General features: G+C 47.7%; 1 protein-coding gene across 1 annotated transcript in view; it reads left to right on the plus strand.

Moving 5' to 3' along the window:
• The first annotated feature begins 278 nt into the window (after nt 1-278).
• PINX1 (PIN2 (TERF1) interacting telomerase inhibitor 1) overlaps nt 279-23994 on the plus strand; it is a 54404-nt gene continuing 30688 nt past the window's right edge. Inside the window, exons 1-6 of the mRNA XM_083605474.1 lie at nt 279-601; nt 2240-2349; nt 3154-3246; nt 4791-4869; nt 6981-7073; nt 8457-8530. Of these exons, the coding sequence (XP_083461600.1) occupies nt 583-601; nt 2240-2349; nt 3154-3246; nt 4791-4869; nt 6981-7073; nt 8457-8530 (468 nt within the window). The 5' untranslated portion in view covers nt 279-582. The remainder of the gene's footprint in view (nt 602-2239; nt 2350-3153; nt 3247-4790; nt 4870-6980; nt 7074-8456; nt 8531-23994) is intronic.

Here is a 23994-nt window from a genome sequence, read left to right on the forward strand (position 1 = left end):
AATCTAGTGCCCTGCATTCTGACTGCAACGGTGGCCAACGAGATTGGCCTGGGAGCTACCGGGGAGGCGAGGCTTTGGTGAAAGTGCGAGCTTGACCAGTTGGATTTTCAGCTGCCCAGCTGAGAGCGAGCCAGGAGATAAGCTCTTGCATGGAGGTGCAGCGATGGAAGCGAAGCACCGCCCGCTGAATGTTAGCAACGCAGCCAGAGGAAGAAGAGAAATCCAACAGGTAAAGATCAGCCCGGTTGAACTCCAGCCTGTTGAGCAGCAGCAGCTTTGAAACCCCGCAGCCTAACGCTGCGGCCGTCTACGCTACTGCCTGCTCCGCGTTCCGCGCAACAACGAGGGCGTAAGCGCCACCGCCCTGTCCCATCCCTCCTTCCCGCCATCCCCGGACGACTCTCGTTAAGCTTAGCGGCTCCCTAGTTCTTCCTTCCTCCGCTTTTTTCTAATCAGGCGCCCATTTTAGACGGCCGCGAGGCGCGCCTGGCAGGAGCTAGGCCCCAAACCAAGAGGGCGGCGGCGGCAGCGAGGTCGTCATCACCGCGCGCCAGCCTCTCTGGGAGGCCCCCTTCCCCCAAGATGGCGATGCTGGCAGAACGTGAGTATGAAACCGGCTGAAAGGACGGCAGGGAGGGGATTGAAGGCGCGGCGGGGCCCGCTCTTCGTCTCGCGGTCGTTGACGACGCTCCGTCACGCCAGGAGGGCCCCGCTGGGCCCGGCCTTCCCCCCGCCCCGCCCCGCCCCCCCAAAGAGTCCCGCTTAGCCCCAGTCTCCTGCTCCCGACCGAGGACAGCCAGATGCCTCCGGGGCATAGCTGTCAATTTTTCCCTTTTCTTGCGAGTAATCCTATTCGGAATAAGGGAATTTCCCTTTTAAAAAGGGAAAAGTTGGCAGCCCCGCTTCCAGGTAGGGTTGCCGCCTCCCCTGCATAACTCAGGAATGCCCCGTATTTCAGTGTAGAATGCTCTGCGTCCTGTATTGAGGCAAATTTTGTCCTGTATTTCAGGCAGAGTGGATTTGATTTAAATCAAATCGATTTAAATCCCTAGTCAGTAAATTTAATTTTTCTTCTTCTTACAGAAATACATTCCTGCTGGTATAATCTTAATATTTACAACCAGATGGAGGTTTCATTTTTGGAATAATAAATTTTCAGAGTAGTTTTTACAGTTATATCAAAAACTGCCAATTTGGTTATTCTGTTAGAAATACCTAGGCGGATAATTATGAAATTATTGTGAGGTTTAATAAGTTAACTCTTTATATTTGGACAACTTTTCTGCTGTACTTTATTGGAAGGAGAAAAATAATCATTTCCTTAATAGCAATTTAAACAATTTATTTAACTAATAACATTATGGCATATGTATCCATGTTTGTTAACTGATGTGGCTAAACTTTTTTTCTTTTTTTTAAAAACCCAACTTAGACTGAATTTCAGCACACAGGAAAAACTTAAAACAAACCCTTATTTCGTGATGAATAGCCTTTGGACTAGAATGTAACTTAAATAGAAAACTATCTTTAGAAAGATTTTTTCCTCCAAAAGCATTTTATTTTAAAAGTCCAATTTATTTATTTATTTTTTAAAAAAATCCGATTTAAAGGGATGGATTGCTTTGGAGTCACTTCAGCACCACATTGGGGGGGGGAATTGTTCACCAACTCCCTACCCCCCCCCCACAACCCTGTCCTGTATTTTGCCAGAACAAAGGTGGCAACCCTACTTCTAAGGAAGGAAGTAGGAAACTGGGAAACAAGGGGAAACTGGCTCATTGAGGCCTGTGTTTTATGACGTGCTTTTTTTGTGTACACTGCTCTGAGGTTTACAAGTCTGGTTTAAGAAGATCCCTATAATTTAACAAATTTTCCCGACTTGCTGCCAAGCCGAATAGGAGCAGCCCATGCTTGTTGCGGGTTCTGTTCTTCTGGACACGTCAACTGGCGGTCATTGCCACCTCGTGCAAGAGGCTCTGCTGCCTATTCTTACTCTGCTTATTTGTTTGCTCTGCAGTGCCCTGGCCCCTGTGTGAATTTAAAAGCCTAGAGGCAGTTAGTGGAAGGGCTTCATGGAAGGAGAATGGTCTGTCAGTGTCCTTAAAGAAGCCAGTTCTGGCCAGGAGGGGAGAGGGAAGAGCAAGCCAGAGGGAAATTTTATTTTCCAACTTTGGGGGCTTAAATTAGCTTTCTTTCTTTCTTTCTTTCTTTCTCTCTCTCTCTCTCTCTCTCTTCTCAGCACGTAGAAAGCAGAAGTGGTCTGTGGATCCCCGGAACAGTGCTTGGAGTAAAGATGAATCAAAATTTGGCCAAAAGATGTTGGAAAAAATGGGGTGGTCAAAAGGCAAAGTAAGTCTGCAAAGCAAAAAAAATATATGAATGGTTCAGAGGTGTGTATCTGCCTTGTGCGAGCCAGAAGGAGATATGTGCTGAAATGGACAACGCTTCTGTCATAAGGAGAAGGGGTTACCCTGGGATTGTAGAGCCAGTCACCGAGACGTGACTGAGCACCTGATCAGTCCCCAGCCAAGCCACTTGCAGCCTTCCTTCCCTAGCCTTCCAGCTCCTCAGATAGAAATTGTGTTTGTGGCAGCAGGGCAGGCTGCCCTGCTGCATGTTTTTCACCTGCTAAGCGGGTAACACAAACTGGTGGACTGTTCTTTCCTTCTCTGACACATGCACACACAGGTTTAATGAAATTTCAGCAGCTGGCATTGCTTTGTGTTTATAACTTTAGAAATGCATTTTTTTATATTGCATTTTTACACTGTTCACTGCTCCCAGCTCCCATGGGAGGAAGGTGAGTATGGAAATGGAATCCATCAATTGAAGGGTAGCTAACTCTGGCTCCATCCATCAACCAGGGGATTGCTGGTTGATGTCTCTCTCTCTCTCTCTCTCTGTGTGTGTGTGTGTGTGTGTGTGTGTGTGTGTGTGTGTATATATATATATATATATATATATATATATATATATATATGAGTTTGGGATGTGGTGGTGTTATCACTGTTACAACCTGTTGCATGCCACCTTGGAAGGCACGCCATTGAATTGCAAGTTGGAAACCTTTTTGAGACTAATAAAATAATTTGCAAGGTGCTTCGCTTCAGCCTCCCTCAGCTGATTTCATTACTCTGCTTCTCTTTCTGCTAGGGGCTTGGAGCTCAGGAGCAAGGCAACACCGAACACGTCAAGGTCCAACTGAAGAACAACACTCTGGGCTTAGGAGCAGCTGCCAACCAAGAGGTGGGTAGAGTGAATGGAAACGAGGTCTCCATCTGCTCAAATCAGGCACAAGCATTCAAATTCGCATTTATCTGCCTATCTTGGAATTCATATTGCGAGTTTTCAGAGCTCCATGTCCTCAGGGTTTGCAGAAGGGGAATCAACCCTGTAAAATGAGCAGATATGCAGACGGGCTTGATTTGTATTTAAAGTTCACAGAAGGTGACTTTGACTAGTTCTTGTTTTGAGTTTGCACAGAATAATTCAAATTTTTGTGCAAGTGCAGTCTGTCGTTCGGAATTGAATTAGATCACTTGTCATTTTAGCAACTAGACAACAGCTCTTTTCCAGCATCATACCAAGCCCAAGATTACAATTAAGGAACTATCGTTTAGTGTGATATCTCAGTTGACCACCCATGGTTTGCAGTCATCTGCCAATTTGGTTTTGAAATGATGATGGCTATGCTCTGCCTCCACAGTTGAGGCAGCAACACTCCTGAAAACCAGTTGCTGGAAACCACAGGAGGAGAGAGTTGCTCTTGTGCTCGTGTCCTGCTTGTGGGTTTACCTTTGTAGCACCTGCTTCACCATTGTGAGAATGGGATGCTCGACTAGATCAACATTCTTGTTGTTGTGTCGTTTAGTTGTGTCCGACTCTCCATGACCCCATGGACCAGAGCACGCCAGGCACTCCTGTCTTCCACTGCCTCCCGCAGTTTGGTCAAACTCATGCTAGTAGCTTCGAGAACACTGTCCCACCATCTCGTCCTCTGTCATCCCCTTCTCCTTGTGCCCTCCATCTTTCCCAACATCAGGGTCTTTTCCAGGGAGTCTTCTCTTCTCATGAGGTGGCCAAAGGATTGGAGCCTCAGCTTCAGGATCTGTCCTTCCAGTGAGCACTCAGGGCTGATTTCCTTCAGAATGGAGAGGCTCCCTAGTTCTTCCTTCCTCCGCTTTTTTCTAATCAGGCGCCCATTTTAGACGGCCACGAGGCGCGCGTTGCAGTCCATGGGACTCTCAAGAGTCTCCTCCAGCACCAGAATTCAAAAGCATCAATTCTTCAGTGATCAGCCTTCTTTATGGTCCAGCTTCATGGATCACTGGCTTGCTGTAGCGAAGGGGCTTGAATAACTCAAAGAAGCTATGAGCTATGCCATGCAGGGCCACCCAAGATGGACAGGTCATAGTGGAGAGTTTTGACCAAACGTGATCCACCTGGAGCAGGAACCGGCAAGCCACTCCAGTATCTCTGCCAAGAAAGCTCCATGGACAAAGACAACAGATCACTATTAGCCTGATCAAACAGAGCTCTAATCACTTTGTTAGTCATGACTGCCAGTCTGGTACATGCAAGCAGTCTGGTACCAGAGACCTTCTCTGGTGCTTGTAGCATCCCCTCTCCCCCCACAAAAAGGCTTAAGACAGACACATTGTAGCCAGTGGATTAGGTTGTGATATGTGTTTGGTTGTGAGTCCGTGTGGTGCCCACAACAGTTTTCCTGGTTTGCAAGGAAAACTGAACCCCCTCAAAGACCGGTGATTGTCTTGTGTGATATTTTGTAGGACAACTGGATCGCCCATCAGGATGACTTCAACCAGCTTCTGGCAGAGCTGAACAACTGCCACGGACAAGACACCGCAGGTACAGGAGTGAGCTATGAAAGGGCCCTGTGATTTGTTCCCATTGAATCAGCTACCAAATAAACTTATGCAATGCAATCCTTGGCCACACAAGGGCACTGCTGCCACTCGTGTGATTAAAATTGAAACCACAAACTACTCCAGTGGCCAAAATTAAGGAAACCTTTTGGGAAAAGTGTATTTTCAAGGTTTGATGGCTCATAATACCTGATTGGCTCTCTAAAAACTCATGCTGATTGGCTACATTCAAATGAAGGAAAGCTACTGCAAATCAACCTAAGCAAGTTTTGCTTCCTTTTTCTGGTTTTTTGGCTATAACTTTTGATAGAATATAGATAATTAAACAAACTTTGTTGCATCACATTCTTCATTAAATTATATTTCCATTGATATATAATTTTACGGTATTACTCCCAAAAAAAGTGGTGTTATGAGCCATCAAACCTCAGAAATACACTTTTCCCAAAATGTTTCAACAATTTTGGCCACTAGCGTACACACAGTCTGGCCAAACAGAATGAGAGGTGTGTATTGCTGAAGATATGTGGGAGCAACTTTTTAAAAATATTAACTTTTCATTTAAAAAAATCAATTCTAAAGAAATAAAGTAATACAGAGAAAAAAGATGGGAAGTGGTGTGGGGAGAACAAAGAAGTGTATAATAAAATTTAAAAAATTACAAAAATTCAGTGAATATACTCCCATACATTCTTATATAAACTGATATGTTATTATCTAAATATATATGTAGATGTAAATATCCTACTACATTCTATACAAACTCCTTCCAAACGTTGTCATATTTATCCAAACAAAGTCTACACCTCTAAGCAGTCCATTCATAAGTTGCAAGCATTGTCCTATTATCAATCCATTGATAAATGGTACCATACATGTATATTCTTCCAGTTCATCAGTATCAGTCTCGGCCACCATTAGGGCACGCAGAATCCATTTTTTGTTGTCCCGGGAGTGACTTGAGTTGTGCCTCACTTCCTAGGCTTGAGTTTTAGGAACATTGGAAGCTGCCTTATACTGAATCAGGCCATTGGTCCATCTTGCTCAGTTTTATCTACACACTGACACTCAGCTGCTGTCCAGGGTTTAGGCAACGAGTCTCCCCCAGCCCTACCCAGAGATGCCAGGATTTGAACTCAGAACCTGGATGCAAGGCAGATGCTCTGACACAGAGCTCTGGCCATTCCCCATAGACTAGTTTAGACCAGCCCTTGAACCACACAACGCATAGCTGAGACATTGACTGACAGGCAGCAGGCTTGGGGTGAGCAAAAGGGGGAAAAATTATTACACAACTTGGTGTATTAATTATAGAATTCCACAGGCTATATCACGAATTGGTGTGAATCAAAGGAAGAACATCCATTTCATCCCTGCTAGAATTTACCAGGGGTGCAATGCAGAAGTTAAGCCTTTAAAGCCCTAAACGGCCTTGCTCCTGTATACCTGAAAGAGCGTCTTCACCCCCATCATTCAGCCCGGACACTGAGGTCCAGCGCCAAGGGCCTTCTGGTGGTTCCCTCGCTGTGAGAAGCGAAGTTACAGGGAACCAGGCAGAGAGGGCCTTCTCGGTGGTGGTGCCCGCCCTGTGGAACGCTCTCTCATCAGATGTCAAAGGGATAAACAACTACCAGACTTTTAGAAGACATCTGAAGGCAGCCCTGTTTAGGGAATCTTTTATTGTCTAATAAGTTACTGTATTTTAGTGTTTTGCTGGAAGCCGCCCAGAGTGGCTGGGGAAACCCAGCCAGATGGGCGGGGTATAAATACATTATTATATAATATATAACTATATTATTATAAATAAATTATTATTATTATTATTAAGCCCTTTGCTGCTGAAGTTAACGTGGGAATCGTAGAATTGTGGAGAGTTCTCAAGGCTCATCTAGTCTATCCTGCCGCAATGCAGGGATCGCTGCTAAGGAATCCCTGCCTGACAGCCGTTCAACTTCTGTTTAAAGACCTCCAGTGAAGGAAAGTGTTTAAAGCAGGAAGTGTGAGGAGGGTCTCTCAGATCAGAAACTGAGTGAGATTCTGCAGAAGGCAGCACACGTCTTTGCCTCATGCAGCAACTTCTGCTTGTGTTTCCAGAGGCCGCGTCCAAGGAGGAGAAAAGAACCTTTAGCCTGGAGGAGAAATCTAAGAGTGCCCGGAAACGAGTTCATTATGTGAAATTTGCCAAAGGTAAGGGAGAAAGCAAAAGGAGAACAAAACCAGATCACCAGTCATCTCCTGGATACAGCAACTGCTTGCAATCAGGGATGCGAGTTTCCTGGGGAAAGTCAAATCGGGGGCTTGTTTGTTTTCTGGGAAATTTCCCCAGGCTTTAAAAATCAGTTGGGATTCAGTAGAGCATGTTTTAACCTCTGTTTAGTAAGCATAAGTCTGCCCTGTTCATGGTATGTCCTGTAGGCTGCAAAGGTTTTTGCTTTTGCGACTTAAATGTGCTTTAAACCTTACTCAGAACTTAACTTGGATATTACTTTTATCAGTAAACTCAGTGTTTATAAGACAACTCAGCAGCACATATTTCCTTTAAATTGCTTAAATGTGAAGATAAAAGATTTGAAGGCAGTTAACGTTCTAATTCAGCTCTGCTAAGGAGATGTGCATTAGATAAATTGAGAGATTTCTTAGGTAAATCAAGTTATCAGTGGATGGGGAGTTAATTACAACATTGAAACTACCCAGTTGAATTGGTATCATTCATTATGTTACTATATAAATTAGAGGCAGCCAATGTGATGCTTTCCAGATGTTACTGGACTACAACTCCCATCAACCCTTGCCAGTACGGCTGATGGTCAGGAACAATGGGAGTTGTAGTCTCATCTCCTCTGGTGGTAACCATGTTGCCTACTTGTGATTTAAAGGTGTTGAAATGGAACATAGTTGTTTCCAGTGCTTAGATCAGGGGTCAGAAAACTTTTTCAGCAGGGGGCCGGTCCACTGTCCCTCAGACCTTGTGGGGGGATGGACTATATTTTGGAGTGGGGAGAAAGAATGAATTCCTTTGCACCACAAATAACCCAGAGATGCATTTTAAATAAAAGCACACATTCTACTCATGTAAAAACACGCTGCTTCCCAGACCGTCCATGGGCCGGATTTAGAAGGCAATTTGGCCGGATCCGGCCCCCGGGCCTTGGTTTGCCTATCCATGGCTTAGATCAACAGTGCTGGCCACACTTAAAATCCATTGCTGTTATTTAACACTGGCAATTTGCCTAAAATTCTCTAAGTGCCGTACATATATTAAAGATATGGTAGTCCCCATCTGCTGGCTCTCAGTCAAATAAGACACAACACGAGAGGAAAGGACAATGAGGAGGGAAGAGGAAAGCAAGTGCTGGAGCAGCTGCTCTTTCGGCTAGTAGCCTTCACTAGTCCTCTGCTCCATGAATTTGTGCAGTCATCTTTTAAAGCCATCCAAGTTGGTAGCCATCACTGTATCCTGTGGGAGGGAGTTCCACAGTCCTTTCCTTGTTCTGAATCCTCCAGCACTCAGCTGTGTTGGATGCCCGTGAGTTCTAGTGTCATGATAGTGCCTCTTTTGTTTCACCCCAGGAAAAGATCTCTCCTCCCGAAGCGAAGATGACCTGTCTTGCATTTTTGGGAAACGGCAAGCCAAGAAAACACAGGTATGGGACTCGTTTTGATTTCCCCCTCCTTTCACCTGCACTCGGTCTACTTGCAAGTTGTCTTTCTCTGTGTACAAAATCCACATTAGGGTGACCAGGTCATCTGGACAAACTTGGCTTGCAAACCTATTTCTGCCCTGAGCTCCTTGGAGGAAAGTGAGGGGTGTAAATCTAATCGATCGATCAACAAAATAACAACAATAATATAACACACATTGGGACGTACATTTCATTGCACATGATAGGACCTAGAGTAAGTATGCATATCATTGCACTGTTAAGTGGCATTGGCATGTTAAATCAGTTGCACACAGAAACACACACACCCCTCTGCTGTGCATTGACCAGGCATAGACACACTGACCCCCCCCCCCCCTTGGAATAAATAAAGACACAGGACACCAGAATTTAAGGTTAATGGGCGAAAAATGGCCACAACTTTATTGGTTACAGGTAAGAGTGGTATTGGCTTTAGGCATTGGTTCTGTAAGACTACCCGGCAGAACCGGAAGGGGTTAACACCAACAGGGGGAGCCCCCGAGATGCACATCCCTAGGCGCTCCCCGAGGGGTCACCGCTCGGGAGTGCGCTTTAGGCCCTAGCCTCCATAGGTTTCGGACGAGGCAACGCCCCCCGGAATCCTTTTTTTTAAATATATATATAAATTTTTATTAATTTTCCAACATAAATTAAAACACAATACAACTGACAATACATAGACAAACAAACATATAAACACGTATAATTTCATAACCTCTTTTTCCTAAACCTTATTTCAACGACTTCCCCATACCTCCCTTTTCTGCATCCCTATTTTAAACTTTTTCAGCAACCCCTAATTTCAATTACTTATAATTCACTTTCTTTAATCCTTTTTCTCTTACCCAATTATTTATCACTGCAATTCTGTTTTACATTACCCATGACATTTTAGCACTCCTTAATTTTACCACAGTTCTTAAGATAAACTTTAAATTTCTTCCAATCTTCTTCCACCGTCTCTTTTCCTTGGTCGCGGATTCTGCCAGTCATCTCAGCCGCCCCCTGGAATCCTTTATCGGACTACCCCTAAATATTTGGGGGAGGTGATGGCGCTCCTCCCTCCCGACTCATCAGTGTAATAATACCCCTACCAATGCCTGACCGCCCAAATCAGTTGTGATGTTTTGCTGCGAGGTAGGCGAAGAAACCAAATGGCTTTAAAAACAATGCCAATTAGCCAAGTGGAAAAACTCCTACCAGGCCCCTTGCGGCGACCAACCGAGGTCCATAGCAAAGTCGGAGGGAAACCTAGAGGGTGGGTATTTCCCTGATCGCGCGGGGCTGCAGCCAGCCCCGCGTGGATGATGGTGAGCGTGCGCCCGCAACCCCCCCCCCCTCCTGATGTCGGGAGTGGCTTTGTAAAACTGTAATTTGAAAAATCAAATATTTTTTTAAAAAACCCTTCCAAAATTTGGGATGAAAATGCACTGAAACCAGATTAAAGCACGCACCAGCTTTCTATAAACACCTGGGTCGGCTCGCCTAAGCAAACGTGTTTCCAACAGGCACCGAAAAGAGCACAGTGAACCCGCCTGCCTGATATCAATCAGCGGGGAGTTCCAAAGCGTAGGTGGTGCCGCACTAAAAGTTCTTAGAAATGGGTGTTATGTGGCACTCGTAACAGCACCAGTTCTTCAGACTGAAGTAGCCGATTGGGCGTATGGGGTAAGGCAATCTTGCAGGTACGCTGGTCCAAAGTTATTAAGGGCTTTATGCGCTGATAGCAACACTTGGCCCGGGACCATTTTCTGTTACGGTGAGTCAGAGGGAGCCAACGCGTAGCCCTTCAGATGCTGCGGCCGTCTCTCAACTCTGAACGGCCCCAGAACCCTGGGGAGGCGTCTTAGCCCCTGTAGAGAGCACCACGTTGACTACCCCTGCGTTGAGCTATTCATAGTACCGCATGGAGCAGCTCTTTCTGATGCAGGTACTGTTTCCATCGCGATGGAATTTGGAGCTGTCGTGCTGGTGTAAATCAAATCCATGGTTGCAACATTAGCAGCGAGATTGCGATGAGTCACTTGTGGAAACTGTCACCGGTTGATAGGTCTAGATCGAGATCTAGGCCAGATTAATTTTCCTTTTTCCAATGCAGGAAAAATTGTGTGTGTGTGTGTGTGTGTGTGTGTCGCTTATGTTTGCGAGTCGAACCAGCGTATCTGACCTGATCCATAAATAAAAGATTCAGCTTCCTGGAATCGGCTGCTGGCTTGGGTGCCTTTGGAAATGGGGATTAGGCGGGTTTGCAGAGGAGGTGTCACGACAAGCCGATCTGCAGCAAAACGTGGCCGTGTGGAGTTTCCCAGTTCTGGGTTCCAGCCAGCCATGCCCTGCTCCAGGAAACTCCGTTCTGTTACGACTCTTGCCTGCCTGCCCCCGCACCCCCCAGTTTTCCTGCCCCACCTCTCAAGAAATACCAGTCCATGCCCACTGAATTTTCTCAGAACTCACTGGGCTAATCTGGAGTTCCCCCTCCCTTGTTTTCTATTTCTGAGAAAGCTTTAAACTCCGCTCCACCCCTGAGCACATTTGATGGCTCCCAAGCCTGACAATAACTTCCTAGTCTAAGTTTGTTACAGCTAATAACACCAAGCTTGCAGGTTCGATCCCTGCTGCGTATTCCTGCATTGCAAGGGGTTGGACTAAATGATTCGCAGGCTCCCTTCCAACTCTGAAATTCTGTGATTCCTCCTGTGTGGACAGTGCAGGAGGTGTTTCGGGAGTAGCACTCGCTACCCCTTTCCCCCCCAGATGTGGCCACATGTGGGTCTCTGTTTCCGTTCCTTGGAAACTTGGCACCAAACAGAGGGCCTGGTTATGAAGCCCTGGAGCACATCAGTTTCAGACCTGAAAGAGCAAGGGATCGCTGGCTGTGAGTGTCCCCGTATCTCTTCCGGCCGAGATAGGAAGAGTCCTGGTGTACATCAGGAACTGGGGTTCTTCTGACAGAAGGAGGCTCACCAGGGCTTCAGCCATCTCTGCGTTCGCTCTCTGGTCGCCTTGGGCGAACAGCTCACTGCTACCAATAGCAACTGCAACCCAAGCCTCTGGCTGGGACATCTTCAGCCTCAGAGCTTCCCCGCGGTCTCAGCTCCTATATCCTTGAAAGACTGCGATAACCGAGGGATTCATATTTTCTCTCTCTCTCTTTCCTTTTTTTCTCCGTGGCTTATCCAGCAGCTGCTTAGCCGGTGACACAACACTGACATCTCCCGCTATCTCGCTCCCAGCCCGTTGGGAAGAAGGCATGTCAAAACTGACCCTAACCAGTGATGCTTTTGCTTTTGGGGAGAGTTCGGGAGAGAAAAGTCAGCCACGGAGAATCGGGTTTTCTTCTCTAAAGGACCATCTGCAGCAGGAACAGACTATTCCCCCAGCCTTGCTCAACTGGGTGCCCTTCGCGGTTGTGCTGATTGGCGTCATAGTCCCAAACCAGAGAGAGAGAACGGGCATAAGAGAGCCTGCAGGATCAGGCCAGTGGCCCTTCTAGCACAGCATCCTGTCCTCACAGCGGCCAACCAGATTCTTGCAGGAAACCCACAATCAGGATTCGGGCACAAGAGCAACTCTCCCCTCCTGCGGTTTCCAACAACAGGGATACAAAAGCTTTGTTGCCTCTCAGCTGTAGAGGCAGAACGTAGCCATAATGTTCTGTTTGGTAGCCCTTGATAGCCCTCTGTGGATTTCTCAGATTTTCTGTGGCAGTGAGTTCCCTAGTTCATCTGCACAACCTCTGGGGAGCACCAGGCTGGCAAAAGCTGGAGTATAACACCGAGAGCCTCTCCCTTCCAGCAGGGGGCGCTAACTCTCCAGTCCCTTCACAGAGATGGGTTTGTTAAGTATTCCCAGCTTCCAGGGGTTTGCGGTGAATTTCTTTGTGGGGGGAACAGCTCATGAAGGGTTGTTGTTTAGTCGTGTCCGACTCTTCGTGACCCCATAGAGCAGAGCACGCCAGGCACTTCTGTCTTCCACTGCCTCCCGCAGTTTGGTCAAACTCATGCTGGTAGCTTCGAGAACACTGTCCAGCCATCTCGTCCTCTGTTGTCCCCTTCTCCTTGTGCCCTCCATCTTTCCCAACATCAGGGTCTTTCCCAGGGAGTCTTCTCTTCTCATGCGGTGGCCAAAGTCTTGGAGCCTCAGCTTCAGGCTCTGTCCTTCCAGTGAGTACTCAGGGCTGATTTCCTTAAGGATGGAGAGGTTTGATCTTCTTGCAGTCCATGGGACTCTCAAGAGTCTCCTCCAGCACCAGAATTCAAAAGCATCAATTCTTTGGTGATCAGCCTTCTTTGTGGTCCAGCTCTCACTTCCATACATCACTACTGGGAAAACCATAGCTTTTACTATACGGACCTTTGTTGGCAAGGTGATGTCTCTGCTTTTTAAGATGCAGATCTAGGTTTGTCATTGCTTTCTCCCAAGAAGCAGGCGTCTTTTAATGTCATGACTGCTGTCACGAAGGGTAGTTCCCTAGTTTAACAGTGCACTGCGTGAATAAGTCCTTTTCTCTGTGCTGAACCTTCCAGCATTCAGCTTCATAGGAGCCCAGGCCCTCCAGGATAATAATAACAATAACAATAACAATAACAATAATAATAATAATAATAATAATAATAATAATAATTTATTATTTATACCCCGCCCATCTGGCTGAGTTTCCCCAGCCACTCTGGGCAGCTCCCAATCAAGTGGATATCATGGAATCATAGAGTTGGAAGGGCCAGTGTTGTCCAACCCACCGCAGTTCTGGAATCCCAACTTCTCAGTTCATCAGGAACCGCCCCTGGCTGCTTGCAGGAAAACTCCTGAGAGCCAGGGTGGCATTGGGGTTGCAGAGCATCTGGGGGTCCAGGGCTCAAACCTTCAGTCTCCCAGGAAGCTCAGTGGGCAACGCTGGACCTCTTGGTACCTTTCAGTCCGAGCCTACCCCACAGGGTTGTACTGATGATAAAATAGGGGCAGGGGGTTAACAGCTTTGTTAGTTAATCAAATAACCACAAGGTTAATTGCACATGGGCAAGATACGTACACCGGAGAGAAATAAAAATGTGGTTTGGGGACCAGGAACAGATGGTCACCACATTTCTTTTATTTTTATTTATTTATTCAATTTATACACCGGCGGGTGGCGCTGTGGGTTAAACCACAGAGCCTACGACTGCCGATAAGAAGGTCGGCGGTTCGAATCCCCGCGACAGGGTGAGCTCCCGTTGCTCAGTCCCTGCTCCTGCCAACCTAGCAGTTCGAAAGCACGTCAAAGTGCAAGTAGATAAATAGGTACCGCTCTGGCGGGAAGGTAAATGGCGTTTCCATGCGCTGCTCTGGTTCGCCAGAAGTGGCTTAGTCATGGCCACATGACCCGGAAGCTGCACGTCGGCTCCCTCGGCCAATAAAGCGAGATGAGCGCCGCAACCCCAGAGTCGGTCACGACTGGACCTAATAGTCAGGGGTCCCTTTACCTTTATCTTTACCTTTACACTACCCTATACCTGGAGGTCTCAGGGCAGTTCACAAACAAAGACCACAATGTATAAAACCAAACCAAAAACAATAACCCAATAACACCCCCCCAAAAAAGAACCACAATCAATAAGATCAACTAAAGGCCTGGTTAGAAAGGAACGTTTTTGCCTGGCACCTAAAAGCCTGTAATGAAGTCGCCAGGCGAACTTCCCTGGGGAGCGCATTCCAGAGACAGGGAGCCACTGCAGAGAAGGCCCTGCTCTCATGTTGCTACCCTCTCAAGGAGACGACACGTGAAGGAGGGCCTTGGAAGATGATCTCAGGGTTCGGGTAGGTTCATATGGGAAGTGGTGGTCCCTGATGACGATTCTCTGGCGTTCTTACGATCCCAGCTCTTAACTGCTGGGATAAATAACTTAGGATTCACTCTTTTAGCTGACTCCCAAGTCTTTCCCTACAAAGGCAAATCTTCCTGTTCTTTCTCCCTCCCACCCATCTCGAGGGGGCTTAAGGCCAGCCAAGTATCATCCCACCGTGGACTTCCGTTCCTTTCCCAGTGCCACGTAACACACACACACCCCAGCTGCCACCCCTCTTTTCTCTCCACCACCGCTAGCAAACGTCAGGCCTCATTCCGGTCTGAGAAATCGTGAGGCTGAATGAAGCTGTCATTAGTAAGCTCTATTGGGGGGGCTGTATTCCTCCCCCCTTTTTTCCTTTTTATATTTTCTATCTCAAAACAATAGCTGTCTATCCAAGCGGACCTGAATAGGAAACGTCGACACCTATTCCTCCCGCTTCTACGGGAGACAATGAAGCAATTGAAAATATTGATTGGCAATTAGACGTGTCTCTCCAGAGACCTCTGCCTCAAAAAGCCCAGAGCTCTCCTTGAACTTGGGACCGGGAATTTCCTTACATGGCTCCCCCTCTGTTTAGATCTCCTTGCTTGTAAGGGAGGAAAACACATGGCGTTAGTTCCTCTCTGGTTGGACTTCCTTGACCCCACCCATTGCACGCTCTCTCTCGTGTGTGTGTGAATATGCACAGACATGAACATGCGTACGTAATATACTAATTTCTCCTCCGTTCCTCCTTCCTCCGTCCAGCTGTGTTTCCTGACAAAAGTCCTTATCACTTGCGAAAAGTGTTCCTGGAAGAGATGTAGAATTTGGGGGACAAGCTGTGGGTCAGAACTGACTAAACGTAATCCCGGCATTGTCTTGCAGTGAGAGGAAAGTGCCTGTTCACAGGGACATGTTAAAATAAGGAGTCAGGGCTCTGGCTTGCCTAACAGACGCACCTGCCTCTTTCTTTCTTTCTTTCTTTCTTTCTTTCTTTCTTTCTTTCTTTCTTTCGTCCCTCCTTGCCATATGATCCTCAATTGGGAACTGCTTTCCTCTCAAGCACGTGGTCAGCAGCCTGCGTGGAAAAGTGACCCGTCGGATCCCTTCCCTTCTTTAGTCATGTTGAGTGGGCATTTTTCCGGATGACACTCTCTCATCTTAAGGCAATTTCCTGATTACGAACACATTTTCTCGCTCAGGTTTCCTCTCCTGACTCACGTTTCCTGGTGGTTGTCGTAGGCATCAAGCAGGGACTCATAGATTCGTAAGAGTTGGAAGGGACCCTGGGGGTCATCTAGTCCAACCCCCTGCCCAAACGCAAGGCTCAAACCCACAACCCTGAGATTAAGATTAGTTCTCTTTTCTAAAGAAAATGAAATTAAAAATAGGTATGCATATATAAGGGGACGCGGGTGGCGCTGTGGGTTAAACCACAGAGCCTAGGACTTGCTGATCAGAAGGTTGGCGGTTCGAATCCCCACGATGGGGTGAGCCCCCGTTGCTCGGTCCCTGCTCCTGCCAACCTAGCAGTTCGAAAGCACGAAGTGCAAGTAGATAAATAGGTACCACTCCGGCGGGAAGGTAAACGGCGTTTCCGTGCGCTGCTCTGGTTCGCCAGAAGCAGCTTAGTCACGCTGGCCACATGACCCGGAAGCTGTACGCCGGCTCCCTCGGCCAATAAAGCTAGATGAGCGCTGCAACCCCAGAGTTGGCCACGACTGGACCTAATGATCAGGGGTCCCTTTACCTTTACCTTTTATGCATATATAGAGGGGTACTCAGTCAACCAAGCGTTGTGAGCCCTGCCAGTTTGATTAACTGATGATGTTTGAAGAGGCAAGGAGGCTCATAAAACCACTTCATGTGGGAACTTCCTACTAACTTCGCTTAATGAAACAAACAGGAAGCGAGCCAACTCCTTACAATAACCAATTAAAGGATGGAAATATATATGTTTACATGTTGTCTCTTATGTGTGTTGCCTGTTAAGTGTATGTGAGCCTGTTCCTTGCGTCTCTGTCATTTTAGAAATGTTTAAGGGGTTTGTGTTTAAAATTGGCCACAACATCCACAGACTGCCTTTCTTAAGTGTGCGTAGTTTAAAACTGCAAGCTTGCTTCAAGTTTTAGTTTAAAGAAACCATGTTGGACCTGATCAACTTAAACATGGCATGTTTTTAACACTGGGAGCCGCCCAGAGTGGCTGGGGAAACTCAGCCAGATGGGCGGGATATAAATAATAAATTACAGTGGTACTTCAGGTTAAGTACTTAATTCGTTCTGGAGGTCCGTACTTAACCTGAAACTGTTCTTAACCTGAAGCACCACTTTAGCTAACGGGGCCTCCTGCTGCTGCTGCTGCACCGCCGGAACACAATTTCTGTTCTCATCCTGAAGCAAAGTTCTTAACCTGAAGCACTATTTCTGGGTTAGTGGAGTCTGTAACCTGAAGTGTATGTAACCTGAAGCGTATGTAACCCGAGGTACCACTATTGTTATTATTCTTATACAAGAGTCCCATGCTCTACCGACTGAGCTACCCCAGCTAACAGTTGTGGGGGCATCCCATTTGGCAGTGCATCAGCCATTGTGGGCTTGGAGCAATCGACTGTATTCCATGAGGACTAGAAAGCTGCCTTCATTTTGGTTTTGGTTTTGGTTTTCCGTGGGCTCCATGGAGCTGGATAGAATCAAAAGGCCACAAGATCCACCATGGGGTGTAGAGCATTGGTCTTCTTGCTCCAAGATGGGTCATGACAGCAAAACTACCCCCCTCCCAATATACCGTATTTTTTGCTCTATAAGACTCACTTTTTCCCTCCTAAAAAGTAAGGGGAAATGTGTGTGCGTTTTACGGAGCGAATGCAGGCTGTGCAGCTATCCCAGGAGCCAGAACAGCAAGAGGGATTGCTGCTTTCACTGCACAGCGATCCCTCTTGCTGTTCTGGCTTCTGAGATTCGGAATATTTTTTTCTTGTTTTCCTCCTCCAAAAACTAGGTGCGTCTTGTGGTCTGGTGCGTCTTATAGGGCGAAAAATACGGTATATGGTGAAGGGTTAAGAAATTAACCCCCAAATGCGCGCTTGGGGTTCATGTCCCTGGATGTCTTGAAAAGAAGGACACATGCGTGGAAGATTTCGACAGCTGCTGTTCTCTGCCTCTACAGTCAAGAGGCAGCAGTGCTTCTGAATACCAGTTGCTAGAAACGGCAGGAGGGGAGACCGCTCCTGTATTCGAATCCTGCTCGTGAAAACAGGATGCTGGACTAGGTGGACCACTGGCCCAATCCAGCAGGGCTCTTCTTACGCTCTCACGTGAGCCAAATCCTGACCTGATCCAATCTTTTAAAACCTTTTGGTTAATCAGGAGAGAGTAAAATGGATTGCTGCGCAGAAAACTGCCTTCTCAGAACGTGCAGTTTTTGTTCCCTTTCTTCTCTCTCTCTCTCTCTCTCTCTCTCTCCCTCCCTCACCCTTTTCCTTGGTGGAAAATCTCGCCTCCAGCAATTCATTCCTTGGGGGGTTTGTTAGGGCCCAATGCGAAACTGAGGTGGAGAGGGGAGGGATGTGTGAGAGAGAGTTTGCTCTTTTTGATTTATCATCCTGCCTTCCCGTTCGGTCACTTCTCCAGGCTAAAAGAGCCACGTTGGCTGTAATGTGTCGCCATTAGAGACCAAACATTAGCTGGGATAACCCATCATGGCTCACAGTGAAAAATGTCCCCTGATTGGCTAATTAATCAGTCAAAAGGGGAATGACACGACTCTTCGGGTTGAGGGACTCCTCCGCGGAGGTAAGCAGCCGCGTTGATGAATGGTTTCCCGGTAAATTCATATATCAAGAAAACTTAGTCATTTTTAACTGTGCTTTGGAGGAAAGCTGGCTTCCTCGTACCCCCCCCCCAATCTCCCAGCACTGTTTCTTCTTCTTCTTCTTCTCCTCCTCTTCTAGCTTTTGCACTCCCCCCTTCTTTCTCTCCCCCCACCCCGTTTTTTGCTGCCTTTGCTTTTTACGGCTTCCTTGGAACGTGAGAAATGGGGGGAGTGGGGCAGAAGGCTCAGTGGGGGCAGCCGCAGGAGATATTTTGCCAAGACAGGAATGGAGAACTGCCCAGCCCAGCCTCATTTCCTTTGGCAGGAGGGCAGGGGGCCTGTGTCGGCGGTGGGCGGGGCCAGAGACAAAAGTGGGCGGAGCAACTAATAGTCAATTTAACATCATTGTTATTACTACTACAGTGGTACCTCTGGATGCGAACGGGATCTGTTCAGGAGCCCCATTTGCATCCAAAAGCGAACGCAACCCACGTCCGTGCGTCTGTGCAGGTCGCGATTCACCGCCTCTGCGCATGCGCGTGACATCATTTTGATCATCTGCGCGAGCGACGATACCCAGAAGTAACGCACTCCGTTACTTCCACGTCACCGCAGCGCGAAACCCGAAAATACTTATCCCGAAACTACTTCAACCCAAGGTATGACTGTACTACTAAAGGTAAAGGTAAAGGTACCTCTGACCGTTAGGTCCAGTGGTGGCCGACTCTGGGGTTGCAGCGCTCATCTCGCTGTATAGGCCGAGGGAACCGGCGTTTGTCCGCGTACAACTTCCGGGTCATGTGGCCAGCATGACTAAGCCGCTTCTGGCAAACCAGAGCAGTGCACGGAAACACTGTTTACCTTCCCACCGGAGCGGTACCTATTTATCTAGAATCATAGAATCATAGAATCATAGAGTTGGAAGAGACCACAAGGGCCATCGAGTCCAACCCCCTGCCAAGCAGGAAACACCATCAGAGCACTCCTGACATATGGTTGTCAAGCCTCTGCTTAAAGACCTCCAAAGAAGGAGACTCCACCACACTCCTTGGCAGCAAATCCCACTATCGAACAGCTCTTACTGTCAGGAAGTTCTTCCTAATGTTTAGGTGGAATCTTCTTTCTTGTAGTTTGGATCCATTGCTCCGTGTCCGCTTCTCTGGAGCAGCAGAAAACAACCTTTCTCCCTCCTCTATGTGACATCCTTTTATATATTTGAACATGGCTATCATATCACCCCTTAACCTCCTCTTCTCCAGGCTAAACATGCCCAGCTCCCTTAGCCGTTCCTCATAAGGCATCTTTTCCAGGCCTTTGACCATTTTGGTTGCCCTCCTCTGGACACGTTCCAGTTTGTCAGTGTCCTTCTTGAACTGTGGTGCCCAGAACTGGACACAGTACTCCAGGTGAGGTCTGACCAGAGCAGAATACAGTGGCACTATTATTTCCCTTGATCTAGATGCTATACTCCTATTGATGCAGCCCAGAATTGCATTGGCTTTTTTAGCTGCCGCGTCACACTGTTGGCTCATGTCAAGTTTGTGGTCAACCAAGACCCCTAGATCCTTTTCACATGTAGTGCTCTCAAGCCAGGTGTCACCCATCTTGTATTTGTGCCTCTCATTTTTTTGCCGTTTACCTTCCCGCCAGAGCGGTACCTATTTATCTACTTGCACTTTGACGTGCTTTCGAAGTGCTAGGTGGGCAGGAGCAGGGACCGAGCAACGGGAGCTCACCCCGTTGCGGGGATTCAAACCGCCGACCTTCTGATCGGCAAGCCCTAGACTCTGTGGTTTAGACCACAGCGCCACCCGCGTCCCTTCCTTACTACTACTACCACCAAGCCCCTATATCTCAGTTGGTTAGAGCATGGTGCTGACAAAAGGTTCAATCCTTATATGGGGCAACTGCATATTCTTGCATTGCAAGGGGTTGGACTAGATGATCCTCAGGGTGACTTCCTGCTCTACGATTCTACTATATTAATTTATATCCCGCTTCTTTCCTGGACCACGACTGAAGGCGGCATAACACAGATTTGAACAACTCAGATAAAAGTACAAAAAGGGATTATTGGTTTCCTTTCACTCTTATTTTTATTATGTATTCTGCGTTGTTTTATATTCTATTTCTGCATTGCGAACCGCCCTGAGATCTACGGATGAAGGCCAGTGTACAAATTCAATAATTAATAACAAGAAGGTGAAAAAAACATTTTTAAAATGATTAAACTCTCAACACAATAAAAGCAGTACGTAGAACGAAACAAATCTGTTAACATACAGATAGTAAAAGCAGCGCAGCACTATCAAAGCCCTTTCCATAAAATACAATAAAATAAAACAAAATAAAATAAAGTCAGTCCCCAAAGGCATGTTGGAATTAAACAGCATTCACCTGCCAGCAGAAAGACATCAAGGAGGGAGCCAGTGTCATAGCACTAGAACTCGTTGACATCCAGTGGACCTGAATGTTGGTAGATTCGGGACAGATAAAAGAAATGGCTTCTTTGCACATAGTTAAACCGTGGAACTCACTGCCACAGGACCCAATGATGGCTGCTTTCTAGATGGCTTTAAAAGAGGATGGGACAGATTCGTGGAGGAGAGGGCTACTAGTCAGGATGGCTTTGCTCTGCCCCCAGAGTTCTGCTTCTGAATACCACCTGCTGGAAACCACAGGAAGGGAGAGGGGTCTTGCGCTCATGTTCCGCTTGCAGGTTTCCCACAGGCATCTGGTTGGCCGCTGCACAGCAGGGGGTTGGACTAGATGACCCTCGAGGCGGGGGGGTCCCTTCCAACTCTACAACTCTGATTCTGTGGGCCACTGGCCTGATCCAGCCAAAGGCTCTCTCCGTGTCCTTAAGTAAAGTAATTTTGAATCTTTCTGTCTCTGGAAGCTGAGGCCAAAGAGGGAGCCAAGGAGCAGTGCCAGTTCCCCCTTGGAAAGTTAAATAGCTGCTTCCAGTTTTGACAGTTTGTACTTAATGCGTCACTTGAGCTGTTGACTCCCTGACATGTATTCATTACAGCTCGGGCTCCCCCTGGTCGAACCCTTGCAGGCGGCAAAGCAATTTTCTCTCCCTCCTTCCTTGTTTTTATTTTTTTATTATTTTATAAGTAAAGGAGGTGGCTTGGAGGGGAGAGAACCTGGAATTTCATTTTTAAAAAAACCAAAGGAATGCTTCACTGTATTTAATTGCCATGGATATTTCTCCCAAGGTTCCATGTCCGCCCTGCGTCCTTATCTATTGTTCTAACGAAATTGACGTCCCGTCCCCCCGATTAAATTCACTGTTCAAAGTGGCAGTGTTTTCAAATATCCCGCTGTCTGCCAGGAGCCTTGGCACTTTGACCATACGGCAGTCTCCAATAAATGGTCGTTACAACAACAACAAGCCTTAATAAATTATCTTCATGAGTAGGTAGAGGTCCAGCATAGGCGATAAGAGTGTTTGGTCCAGGGAGGTCTGAGTTTGGAATTTTTGCTGAGCTGGGAAGGTGGCCGGGTGATTGTTGTTTATTCTCAAGAGTTTCTACCTCCAGGACTGTAGAATAACCCTGTGTTAGGTAAAAGGTCTGGGACACGGGTGGCGCTGTGGGTTAAACCACAGAGCCTAGGACTTGCCAATCAGAAGGTTGGCGGTTCGAATCCCCACGACGGGGTGAGCTTCTGTTCGGTCCCTGCTCCTGCCAACCTAGCAGTTTGAAAGCACATCAAAGTGCAAGTAGATAAATAGGTACCGCTCCGGCGGGAAGGTAAACGGCGTTTCCGTGCGCTGCTCTGGTTCGCCAGAAGCGGCTTAGTCATGCTGGCCACATGACCCGGAAGCTGTACGCCGGCTCCCTCGGCCAGTAAAGCGAGATGAGCACCGCAACCCCAGAGTCGGCCACAACTAGACCTAATGGTCAGGGGTCCCTTTACCTTTAAGGTAAAAGGTAAAGGGCCCCTGGACAGTTAAGTCCAGTCAAAGGCACAATGGGGTTGCGGCGCTCATCTCGCTTTCAAGCCGAGGGAGCCGGCGTTTGTCCACAGACAGCTTTCCAGGTCATGTGGCCAGCAGGACTAAATCTGGCGCAATGGAACACAGTGACTGAAACCAGAGCACACGGAAACGCCGTTTAACTTCCCGCTGCAGTGGTACCTATTTATCTACTTGCACCGGTGTGCTTTCGAACTGCTAGGTTGGCAGGAGCTGGGACAGAGCAACGGGAGCTCGCCCTGTCTCAGGGATTCGAACTGCCAACCTTCTGATCAGCAAGCCCAAGAGGCTCAGTGGTTTAGCCCACAGCGCCACCCGCATCCCTATAACCCTGTGTACACCTCCATGGGCTCCTTGGAGAAGGATGCAGCCCACCTAACCTCTGAAGGCAGGGGCATGCAAAGAGTGGCTTGTGGAAAAGGTCCTTTGTTGGAGCTTTTGAAGTGGACGTTGGGTGGCCATCTGTCATGGGTTCTTTAGATGTGATTCCTTCATTGCAGTTGGAGTCAGGATCTGTGATGATCTCAGCACTTCAGCAGGTTCATGCCAGTACTGCGAGTTCTTGAGTTGTTGGTTATACATCACTGTTTGTTTTTATTCTAAGCCTTTTTGGCTTCATCTGGAGAAAGGTTCCCACAGCTACTTACAAAGATTAATAATGGAGAGTTCCCCCACCTTAGGCTTAACAGTCTAAAGCACACGGCACAAAAGGAAAGAGGTATTGGGAGGGAGGAGGAAAAAGGTAAACTCGGTCACCTATTCTTAGTTAAGCAGGCCAGCCTCTCTCATTGCTTGCGATTCCAAACCTGCCTGTCTATCAATTTCTCTCACTGACACACATACATGCACGCCAGCCGGGTCTCGAGCTATTTCGTCCCCTTGGCCTGCTTGCTTTCTATTTACTTATCTGTAAACAAACTTAATTAAAGAGCTTTTGTCCCACCCTTCTGCTGAGAAAGGCCCAAAGCGACTTGCAACCAAACTTCGCCGGAAAGCAAGCAGGCCAAGGGAACTAAATAGCTGGAGACCTGGCTGGCGTTACGAGCTCAGTTGGTTAGAGCGTGGTGCTGATAACGCCAGGGTTGCAGGTTCGATTCCCGCACGGGACAGCTGCTTATTCCTGCATTGCAAGCGAGTTGGACCAGATGATCGAACTCTATTGTGTGAATCCAGAGCAGCTTACAGCTGGCCAAGACAACATGCCCTCCCCTCAGTCTCGCAATCCTAAAAGACGCCATATGGAAACGAAAGGGATTGGGATGAAGCCAGTGGAGTCGTTCTGCTTCCCTTCTCTTCCTCTGCTGCACCCTGATGTTACCGCTGCCCACACTGGGGTGAGGGGCGCTGGGAGAGCGTGTGTGCGTTTTGCCCCTGCAGCCATTTTTGCCAGTTGGCATCCCGGGTGAGAATCAAACAGTGGGCTTTGCGTCTCTGCAACTTGCCATCTTAAATCACCGCAGCGCCTCAGAGCTCTCAGTTCCGAGCCAACGGAGTTGTCCTGCTTCCCTTCCCTTCTGCAACCGGATGGAGGGGGCTGCTTTCCCAACACCCTCGGTAGCTTGCCCTCTTAAACCACCGTGCCACCCCAGAGCTCTCCGCTCCCTTCCCCGACAGCCTGTTGTTCTCAGGCGAGGACGGCGTGGGTGCCAGCGAGGGGCTTGCACAAACACAGGGGACGCCGGGCAGAGTGTCGCCGTTTGTGTGCCAGGAGATCTGGGTGGCAGTTCGGCGCTAGTGCCCCATGATTTATGGGCTTAGCCAAGCCTACATTTTGGGCGCCACCTCCCTGAATTGCTGCCCTGTATTTTGTACTGGTTTTCCCA

This window comes from Podarcis filfolensis, assembly GCF_964270895.1.
Source record: "Podarcis filfolensis genome assembly, chromosome: 3".
Taxonomy (NCBI): Eukaryota; Metazoa; Chordata; class Lepidosauria; order Squamata; family Lacertidae; genus Podarcis; species Podarcis filfolensis.